The sequence below is a fragment of the Trichoderma virens genome (assembly GCF_000170995.1).
Source record: "Trichoderma virens Gv29-8 chromosome Unknown TRIVIscaffold_6, whole genome shotgun sequence".
Lineage (NCBI taxonomy): Eukaryota > Fungi > Ascomycota > Sordariomycetes > Hypocreales > Hypocreaceae > Trichoderma > Trichoderma virens.
This window is the reverse complement of record NW_014013743.1, coordinates 74711-85891: the sequence shown is the minus strand read 5'-3', so window position 1 is coordinate 85891 and position 11181 is coordinate 74711. Positions and strand designations below refer to the sequence as shown.

The window sequence follows — 11181 nt, the reverse complement described above, 5'->3', positions numbered from 1 at the left end:
TGATGCATTCCTGAGCGTCCATTGTCTGTGTCTCGGCTGCGATCCTCCATTGTGCCTACGAGCCTTTGCCGGGCTTGTCTCGCGGGCCATTTTGACGAATGAGAAACTAGCGGTGGCCAGGTAATGCCCAATAAGTCCCAAAATCCAAACGCGCGGAAAGCAGAAATTATGTCTCGAGAATATGTAAATAGCCCCCAAAATTACCGCAGAGAGTCGAAGAAGAGTCGAGTCGAGGGGGTCGCGGCGGTGATGCGATATCGAGAAGGGGAAAATACAAGTCTCGTAAGGTAGTGCTGTTGGGACCAGATGCTGTAAACCCAAGTTGAAAACGAAAAAAAAAAGACCGTTGTAACCAAAAAAAAGTCGAAAAAAAGGCCCGCAGTTAAAATTCTAGGCAGCGATTGAATGAATGTCGTGCGAAGTCGAGCAAGATTAGATTAACGCGATGTCGGAAAAAGTCGTGGCCAGAGAAGAGAGCAACAACCAGGATACAAGAAGCGAAGAAAAATAAAGCCCACCAACAAAACCAGGGTCCAGGAGAGGAAGCCGCAGTTCAAAGTCGAAGGGATGAATGAAAGCGAGCAATGGCGACAAAGATGGAAAAAATAAAGAAGGTAAGGCCCAATGGTGAAGCTTGACGCCCGGGAAGGGGTGACAGAAGGCCGGTGAGTCGAGCAGCGATTTGGCGGGATCTGCTGCTGGTCCAAGTCGCTCCGTCGTGCTCCGACCGCCTCGAGCCTGGCGAATCTCGGCCTTTTTTCTTTCGTCTCTTTTTTCTTTTCTTTTACCCTCTCTTTTCTTTTTGTGTCGCGCCCAGGCAGCTCCAAGGTCAGACGCGAGTCGACGCTGGGAGAAGCGACCCCGTGGGCAAGCTTGGCGAGAGAATGCACGGACAAAGAGTGGCCTGCGGACGAAGAGAAGAGAAAGAAGAGAGATTCAAGGCCTAGGCGAGGCGAGGAAACGGCTCTTTGGGGAAACACGAACCTGCCAGCGGAAGCGACCCAGAGCAGCTACTAGAGCAGCTAGGGCGTGGGATATTAGTAGGGAGGGGGTGGCCTCGAGGTGGAGCAGCAAGCGAGGATGCGAGACAAGATGCTGGTCTAGCGCCAACGATGCAAAGGGCCACGGTGAAGAGGTGAAGGCATCAGTAGCTGTACGAGTACAAGTATATGCAGGATCAAAGAGAGAGAGAGGGAGAGAGAGAGAGACAAATAAAGGGAGGCTGAAGAAACAAAATAAACAACAAGACAGGCAAGCGGAGCGGATGGATGCTGCAGGTAAGACTTGCAATGTTGGGTAGCAAAAGCAGATGGCTGGCCAAGTTGCGGTGATGATGGTGTTTCGGGCGGCTTTTTTTTTTTTTTTTTTTCCTTTTTCTCAATGCCTCTTTGTTTTGATTCCCAGCCCGGGCCAACGAACATCTGGAGTAGCGCAGTTGGCACGAATAGGCACCGGCTGTAGCGCTCGATAGTGCTGGACCGCCGCTAGTGGGCGGCATTAGGCAGGTCCTGAAGCTGTCTAGCGTCGACTAGGCGCAGGCACAGCGCTTCTATTGGCCCATGTCTGCAGCTTGGAGTGGAAACGAAAGGGGTCGAGCAGCTGCTGGAAGTTTATGCCCAACCTGACGCTGTACAAGTAATGGTACCATCCATAAGAAATCCCATCAGCTCCTCAGGCGAGGTGCCACAGAATTGCATGCATGCGCTTCTACGCGGGCGGGCTGGAATCTGCAGTGCATCTCGAGCTGCATCAGAAATCTTCACCGGCCGTTGCGGTCGGCCAGCCACGCACGCAACTCGTATTGGAGGCCCAGCTCCACCATCGGGTACTTGGATGATGGAACATACGAGACCGGTACATGAAGCTTATGCTGCTCCCTGTCGATGCCGCCACGAGAATTTCGCATGACACAAGGTACCGGACGAGTATCAATCTGGAAACGCAACATGTACGAGTACTCGTATGCAGCTGCAAGTACCCTACGCGATAGATTTCGGTAGTCTGGAACTTCACCTTCACTCGAAACAGCCTTGTCTTCACTTTCTCCGACGATCAGCAATGCCCAATCTCGCTCTCGCTAGCACGCAGGAAAAAAAAATCCCTAGCCGTCGCAAATTTGGCAAGCAGGGATATTTGCGGATGGCGTGGCCAGGGGGTGCGAAGCCCGCATGATGTTTGCTGCTCTGCGCCAAGAACATCTGCAAGGGCAGTGCAGTGCAATTGCTCACAGAAAGACAGTTCAGTTCAGTTCAGTTCAGTTCAGTTCAGTTGAATCGCCGTGTTGATGTCGACAAGATGAGCTCGTCGTGTTTAAAGCGGCTGGGTTTGTTTGTTTGTTTTGTTTCGGCAGTGGCCATTGCTAGCAACATGACATGAGTGTCTTTAACCCGTGTGTTACTGTAACATGCATCGAGACAGCCTCGGGATTGAATCAATCATAGCACTGAAAGGCTGATTAGACCCTGCAGAAGCTCTTCGTCTACACTAACCTCGCCATTCTTCAGCTCTCTTCGACGATGTCCAAACCATGTTAGACACTGCTTGGCCTTGAAGATGCGCCAACCCGGCCACGTAGACAAGCATACCCTGCGTAGTTTTGCTACCGCAATCGTCCCAACATTCAGCTCTACCTCTTCTCCACGTGGGCTAGCGGAGCTTCAATCTCCAGGTCCACTCTCCCTTCCGGTTGCTCCCTGACAAATCGCGTCTGCAGATAAGCCCCAGTCAAGCTGTTTGTGCGCTGAACCACCTGCGATCTATGGGTTAAACCTTCATATACGAATACGGATGACTTCACGGGCCAACCATCGATCGATCAAGCTGCGACTTCATAAGTGCTTCATATAGAGAGAATCTACTGAGTAAGTGTGCCATCACATTATGTGATCCATGTCTTGCTTAATATGCTAAGTGCACAGTAGCTCAATTTCCTGATTCAAGGGAAGAACATGCCAGGTACATATGTATGTACCTACTCCCTTCGATCAGGATACCCGGTAGACAATATGAATACATGTATGTAAACTGGAGGGCGGCATAAAAGCTACGCGCTGTAAATTTGTGAAGAAACAGTTGCTTCAATAGAATCAGCTGCCTTGTTTAAAAGCAATCAAAGTAAATGGAATATATTTGGGTATATTTTAGTATAGCTACTAATAGGTAGTTGGTATGTCTAATATTGTAATGTAAATAGATTCACTTGATATATCAACCTCTCCTAGCGGGCCAGCCTCCATTCCCCCAGAAAGGCCTTCATGCAAGCAGCTGCTGTCGCGGCAGCGTACCTCTGCCACTTCTTATTCTTGTGACTATCCGCATAGTCACACACGCTTTTAATCACAACCGTCGGGAAGCTTTCCCAAACACCGGCGCCTTCCATCTCAAAGGCAATGGCTTTCTCCCGGCAAGCAATTTCATCGCGGTGATGGCCGGATTTCATGACCGAATCTCCAGATACAATGACACCGAAATGGACCACCGGTTTCCGTGCTTCACGCATCTCTGCAGTAGATGTATATCTGCAATTACCAAGACATCTTGTCTTGTCAACGCGGGTCCGAGGTACCAATTCACTATCCTGACAGCGTAACTCATCGCAAGATGCCTCCAGTGCGGCGTCGCAGACATCGTCGTCTGGGCCTATGCAGTTGGCGCAGATGCTGCAAGAACCGTCTTGATGTTTGTGGCGATAGCCGGACCGATATAACTTGTCCTTTTCTGCTGGATATGAAGACTCTTGGAAGCCTTCTTGTTTGCAAAGCTGCTCAAGATGGAAAGACGTTTTGTCCCTTAGCATTTTACGGCTTCTTAATCCGGAAAGTTTTGCAAGAAACGCGCGAATCTCTGCATTTGGTCGGCCGAGATTGTCTTGCAGCGTGTCTTTTCTTACAACCTTGTTCGCGTATTGCCGGCCAAAATCAAACTGTACCAGCGCCGTGCTGATGATAACATCGCCAAGGAGCACCTCTTTTTCGTCATCCCTTCCAACCGGTACGCCTCCGCAGATGCCCACAACTAAACCAAGCTTGATTCCAGGAAAGCTGGCACGGAATCCGGCCGCTACGTTTGCCGAGTTTACTTTACCCATACCCGGCATAAAGGCCAGGACGACCTCGTGGCCGCACATCCTTCCGGTAGTATAAGCATTGGGATCACCTGGCGCTTTGCTGTATGAGAAGTCCTGTTCGTAGTATTCGTCAAAGAGAGCTTCTACAGCGTCAAACTCGACCCGTAATGCGCAGATCAGGGCGATATGGAAGCCTTCGCGAGTGTCAGGCCGAGAGCTGTCAACAGAGGTTTCGGACTGTGTGATGCTGTAATCAGATAAGCTACTATTCTCACTAGGCGCCGACTGAGACATAGCACGGAATGACCAGCTATGTTGTTCCGGGGTACGGCGTTTCTTGTGTACGGTTGCTAATCTGTGAGGCTCCAAGGATCGTGCCGCCAGTTTCCAAGAGTAAGAGGCTTGAGGCTCGTCCCGGCGATCAGACGCAGGCGGTGACTCTGATCGCTGCCGCTTGTGGGCCGGCCTAGGAATAGACTCCGCAAACGCCAGCTCGAGTTTGTGAACAACTTCCTTGTAGAGCGTTTTCCGTATTTTTAAGTCTGGACTTTTGCTGTCAAAGTCATGAGACCTCAGTTTCTCGGCTATCTTGCGATGAACGTTGAGGCACGCCCTAATGGCTTCGAGATAGGAGTCGTTTCTATCCTCTTCAAGAGTGTCTACGGAGCTCATGAGCTTAGCCCAGGTGGCCTGATTCTGGCTATTGTAAGGGCTGATATCCAGATCGATACTTTGGCCAAAGTCTATTTCCAATAAGAGCTTTGCAAAAGAAAGCAGCGCAGGGTGGCCCATTCGAAAGCTATACGGATCGGCGGTTGCGGGAAGCTTCGAGCCAAATGCCAGGTAGGGGAGTCCGTTCTTGGTGCCCGAGTTTGAAGCATCTAAGAAATATATCCTTTTCGAGGTGATGTCAGCGTCAAAGAAATCCATGAGGCAGAATCCAAGCTTGACAGCAAGTGCCCGCTTGTCTTTGGTGCTAAATTTTTCCTGTGACGCCCCATGAATCAACGCTTTGAGATCAAGAGGCTTAAACGCTCCCTTCTCGATGAGTTGGTCAAGTGATTCCTTGGATGAAGGATCCGGCCCGGAGGAAGTAGGATTTGCCCAGGCGCCGAATATCCCGTATTTCTCGATGAGAAGCATCAACGCTTTGCCTTGGCCGGTGTGCTGTCGGATGTCTGTACAGATATCGGGAATACGCGAGATTGAAGTTTCACCTCTGAATATCTGGTGAGTTGACAATAAACAAGTAAAAGGCTGCCTTCAAGACAATGTAGGGGGTGATGTACATACAGATTAACAGATTCGCACTGCACTTCCTGCCACAATTCCGACTCGGGACATGGCGAGAGCATGAGCTGCAAACTAGGTAATGCCGAATCCTCGTCAGGGTCCTCGATAAGCTTCAATAAAACTTCATGTGATGTTCCGCATCTGAGGTGTTCAAATAAAGTCCCAAGAACGAATGTGGATCGATTTCGTATTCTAGCTTTCTTCCACATCCGTTTCTTCAGCTGTTTTTGGTGGGGCTGGATGGCTGGTTCGTGAGAAGCCGGTGCAGTTAATCTATTGAGAGTATCGTTGCATTCTGTGACAATCCGTAGACAACTGCTGAGTTCGTTGGCGTTGCTGGGAAGTCTGAACAGAGTCTGATTAGACCCAGAACCATTTACCAGGTCAACCGCTCCAGATGTGGCCTCTAGATATCCAGTCAATGCTCGTAAACGAGTGAACTCCTTCCCATCTTCGACGCTTCTAGGCCACACAAGACTATCCAACACAAGGCTATCTAACAACTTGCAGAGCCTTTTCAGCGTTGCTTGACACTGCTCGAACTCTTTTGGAGCCAGGCTTTGAGGGCAATCTTGGACTATAAATGTGCGGCGAAGCTCAAATTCGAATGAGTCGGCGTTAAGGTCCATGCCTTTCAGATTGTTGAGCGGCCGTGACCCAGACTGCACATGATATGGCGCCTTCCTGTGGTCTAGGAGAGACCCCAAGCCCCGGAGCAATCGCCATTCGTTCAACTCAATGAGATGCGGCATGTCAGAGATGGGAACTTTAGGGCTTAAGTCGATGGCTTGAGAGACATGCGGAGGAGATGAGGCTCTGCGAAAGGATAGTGGAGATGCTGGTTCTTGGTTAGAGAGGTGGTGTCGAATACAACCCTCCATGTATGTACCTGTCCCCTTGCATGTATCGAGTTCTTTGTGCTAGGATCTCTTGTAGCCTGGACAGAGGTACATGTACTTACGTAGCTTAACATTTACTGCCATTTTTGCTCACTATCGTTACTATCGCGACTTTCTCTAGTACCTACTCTTATCTACTACTAGTACGACCAAAAGCATCGCTACATATATTTATTTCCAATTTACTACCATAGAGCAGGTACTATTACTCAATCCTCTACCTCTGCTACTATCACTGCCTACCTAGGTACTGGGTACATGCACCCTTCATCAGCATATTGCCTCATCAGCCCAAAATTGGGCCGCAGTGTCACAACTATTGCTTCCCCGCTTTAGCAAGGATGTTCGCACGTACTAAACAAAGCACAACCTCAACTTATCGATGGTTCGATGCATAACATGAAATTGTCATCAACATGCAGGCTAATATCGAGGATGAAGACATCCTCTATAATCTAGCTTATGAATGTGAAGGCCTCTTCGCCCAGTTGCAAGAAACCTTCCAGACGACACAATCCGAACACCCAACTATCGAGTTATGGGCCGAGTTTCAACAACGCTTTGCGATATGGGCAGCACATATCGGCGTTTTTGCTCGGAAGAGCCAATGCTTGGATACGAGACTCCGAAATCATCCAGATCTTCTGGATCTAGTTGCTCGGTTGTTGGATATTCTTCGCCGCAGCTTGCAACAGTGCACGATCGAAACCTGTAACCAAGGAGAGAGAGAGGCGATTCAAACGGCAACTCTGACAACAATAGACGATACCCTCACTCGACTGAATCGCCTGGGGGTTACCATTCGCCAATCAGGCCGTGGCAAGTTCGATAACAGAGCTAAGAAATTCGCTGCAGGCCTTGATCTAAGCTCATTTACATCTCTCTGTGCCAACGCCGTGCAAGTTTTATATCCTGGTGCCCACCAGTCTCTCAAAGCCTATCTCAGCAAATCAATGACGGACAGATATGCAAAAATGTTATTTCTAGACTCTCGCCACAACAAGCTCAAGACCCGTCGAGAGCTTCGTATCGGGCTGTCACCGATTCACGAGGTACCCAATGACGAAACACAAACCAGAACTGGCATCACGAAGCTGGCAATAACAATAAAAAATCCACTCATACGTATATCAAGGCCTGTTGCAACTTCTCAGTCCGATTTGTCTAGCGTCAATATGCACCGTATTAGAAATCGTCTCAGACCGCCCGATGAAGCATCGACGAGGTATAACAAAACATCGTCAATCCAGGTAAATCGGGGCAACTATCCGCGACCGCCTGTCAAAAATCAAGGTGGAAATATCGTCACCTGCCAGTGGTGTTCCGAACCACTTGGTGAACAACAGCTCTCGGAAAGCGCATGGCGGTATGCAACTATTCCCTTTATGATGTCCAAATTGTCCGCACTATCTTTAAGATATAATGGGAGTTCGGAATGTTGAGACATACATCAGAATTGGAGATGAGGAATGCTAAGATGCTCTCAGCCGACACGTAGATCGAGACCTTAAGCCTTACGTTTGTCTCTCAGAGGAATGTCCAGAAGCACATCCGACTTACCCTACCTTTGACGAATGGTTTAGGCACATGGAACTCCACGGCTGGCGATGGCATCAGCAAGTTTACCTGACATCCAGTTGGGTGTGTACCATCTGTGAATTCAATCGAGACGTTTACAGTACCCCGCAAGCCTTATACTCACATCTGGAAGACTCCCATATAAATGATTTCACAAACACACAACTTCAGGCCATTTCACGACAGAGCAAGACAGAGCAGCCGAGAGCTTCAAACGATTGTCTTTTATGCTGTTTCGCTGTAGAAGAGCAAGCACACAATGACGAGGCGATATTCCCCAAACGACGGAAAGGACAGCCAAAGCAAGAGGCTAGCAAAAGTGCCAAGAAATCTTTTGAGATGACAAACCCCGATCCTCATAGCTCAGATCCCGAGGTTTCTGATACCTCTTCCGATTCAGACGACATAGACTCACACCAGCAAAGAAGACAACGCAACAAAGATCGCTCTAAGACGGTGGCTCGGCATGTTGCGATACATTTACAGGTCCTAATGCTTTTGACATTACGCTTCGCTGCAATCTTGCAGGATGACGACGGGGACTTGGATGATGGCGCTAAGAGTGATTCCGTCGATATTGACGAAGGAAACAGCGCCTTAGTAGGCGCCGATCTAGGGAGACTATCTCACATCGCCTCCGAAGCAGATATCACTATGAAAGACGGACAGGAAGGAAACGAAGCAGAAAACGCAGAGGACAATGAGGATTCAAATAATGACGACATCGTGGAGGATGATATGCCAGTTCCCGACACGGACCTTGATCTTCAGTTTGTTCCAAGGCAATACGATGACCTCGCAGCAAAGAATGACGAGTTCCTGAACAAGGTCATTGAGTCTGGAGCTTACCAGTCTTGGAGAAGTGGACCTCGTCCCATGGAACTCGATTCTGTGGTCACGCCTCCACCTCATGACGTGGATGCTGTTCAGGAACTCGTGGACAGGGTTAAGGAAGATGAGCCACCATTCAAGTCCCGTGATTCATCTTACGAGAGTGATGATCATATCTCATCGAACTCCGGGGTGGATGAACTGGCATCAGTTCCGCTAGAAGAATCGCGCGAAGCCGACCACGAATTGGCCACAGCTATATCGCAGCCATCCCGGGCATTGTCTGGGTTAGAGTCGCTTGGTAAATTGGCTGGCTCGTCCAAGTCGGTGGCAAAGGTGCCAGAAACTGCCAATTCAGATCAGCAGTCAGAAGGCTCCATCAAATCGGAAAGAAAACTGTCTGAGCGACTTGGCCTAAATGTGTTGAAAAATCGTGGGAAAATGGCCGGATCGAGCATTCCACGCCTTGTACCTAAGAAGAAGGAATCAAAGGTTACCACCCTGGCGAAGCACTTTGAGCAGCTTAGCAGAGAGTTTGAGAAGGAGCGCATCCGTGACCGTGGAAAGCGCGCGGCTAGTATGCGAAACCCTCGTCCTATGCTCCCCAAGACATCCATGCAGGCAATTGTACAAGTATACGACAACGTCAATGAAGCATTTGACGAGCCAGCTGTAACAAGCGAGCCAAACACAGAGCAAGAATTGCCTACAATTATGCAAGAGGAGAGAGATGTTATTGTGGGTGACAGCGAATTTGACCGAGATGCACCATTCAGCGGCCAAATATCCCCTATACTAGAGGATTCGATGGAAGGTTTGCTAGAAGAGGTGGCTCCTCCTGCAGAGACATCTGAACCAACTGGCCAGGAAACCACCGAATTAAAGTTGGAGCCTATATTAGAGGAGAACAAGAGTAGCCACTCGGTGACGAATAGGTTGACTCACTCTTTAACAGTCGAATCCCCCGAAAATAATCGCGATGACGAATCCCTAAATGATCTGGAGTTATCTGAGGCTAATAAAACCCCCAAACGCCGTCGGAGGAAGGGTAGCGCATGGGACACGATCGCCGCCTCGATAGTCGCTAGCAAAGCCGAAACGACTACAAAACTCGATCGAGATACTGGATTGCAGAGCCCAGATCTGCCTGTCGATGATAATGTCAACAGCACATCACCTACTCTTGGCCCTAGGTCGGTTAGCCCCAAGCTTGAACAGTCTTCTACGCCTTGCTTGGAAGATCTCGAATTTGAAGCTACTGTGGCAGCCGGCCTGAAGGAGAGCGGGTTCGATCCTAATATTATAATTGACGACCCGGCCTTCCGCCGCCGAGACTCTCGCCCGGAAACAAATGAAGCCCCAGTCATGAATTATGATGCCCCTGACGCACTATCTGCTCTTGAGCCTAATTCGACTAGCCCTGAGCAAGAACAAATAACTGGCACCTACGCCAATAATCTCGAGCCCACAACTGCTATGGTAGCCGACCTAAATGACGATGTGGATGTTAAGATGGACGACGAGATATATCTAGATGATAATTTAGATGATGTAACGAAAAATTCAAAACTAGCATCTGATATACACGACAATGACGATGCCGAGGATAAATACGAACCTTCGTCAACTGAGCTATCGATGCTTGGTGCTATACCTGAATCCTCAAGACCAAATATACTTTTAGAGGATAAGGTAACGGAAAGTTTAGGACCGGCATCTGATATGCACGAGGGTGACGATGATGATGAATACGAACCAGAAAGTCCTTTTGATGACAAGTTGCTAGAACGCATCAAGAAGGACGGCACTGCCATCTCAATGGCCATCAAGGAAAAGGGCAGCCTCGCTGACGACATGGATATTGACCAGTATGTACCGCGCTTTATACCTCTCGTAGACTTAGTGAGCCCTGCTAATGCCCTGTCAAGAACTGACGAGGTTCGCCTCTACGGCGGCATCGCTGAGAATGGCCGTCCTGCTGAGCTGGTCCGCATTAAGAAGGACGGCACTGCTATCTCAATAGCCACCGGAAAGGTAATCAACTTAGGCGAATCTAAGCGCTCCCTAAGCGAGGAGCGTCAGGAAGAAGAGGAGATTATGCGGCAAATGGCCCGTCGGAAGAAGAATGCCAGCCCTGAGGAGCTGGCTCCTAAGAAATGCCGCGAGCCTGGCTGCACCAAGGAGTTTAAGCGCCCCTGCGACCTCACTAAGCATGAGAAGACTCACTCTCGTCCCTGGAAGTGCCCCATACCCACTTGCAAATACCACGACTACGGCTGGCCCACCGAGAAAGAAATGGACCGCCACATCAACGACAAGCACTCGGATGCCCCGGCTATGTTTGAATGTCTCTTTAAGCCTTGCCCGTATAAGTCGAAGCGTGAGTCAAACTGCAAGCAGCACATGGAGAAGGCTCACGGCTGGAACTATGTCCGCACGAAGCTGCAAAAAGTTTCAAGACCGGCATATGATATGCACGATTTCCACGACGACGATGGAGAATACAAACCTCCA

The 11181-nt window shown here is 49.4% G+C and overlaps 2 protein-coding genes across 2 annotated transcripts; one reads left to right on the top strand and one right to left on the bottom strand.

The window, feature by feature from the left end:
- Positions 1-3217: 3217 nt before the first annotated feature.
- Positions 3218-4360, bottom strand: TRIVIDRAFT_28197 (uncharacterized protein; the record flags this gene model as incomplete). Its single annotated transcript, XM_014100904.1, has 1 exon — positions 3218-4360. The coding sequence occupies one exon, from the start codon at positions 4358-4360 to the stop codon at positions 3218-3220; it is 1143 nt and encodes a 380-aa protein (XP_013956379.1).
- A 2314-nt stretch (positions 4361-6674) lies between these two features.
- Positions 6675-8121, top strand: TRIVIDRAFT_150197 (uncharacterized protein; the record flags this gene model as incomplete). Its single annotated transcript, XM_014100903.1, has 2 exons — positions 6675-7624; positions 7938-8121. Coding segments are annotated over 2 exons (1134 nt in total), but the record flags the coding sequence as incomplete, so codon positions are not given.
- Between the last annotated feature and the right edge of the window lie 3060 nt (positions 8122-11181).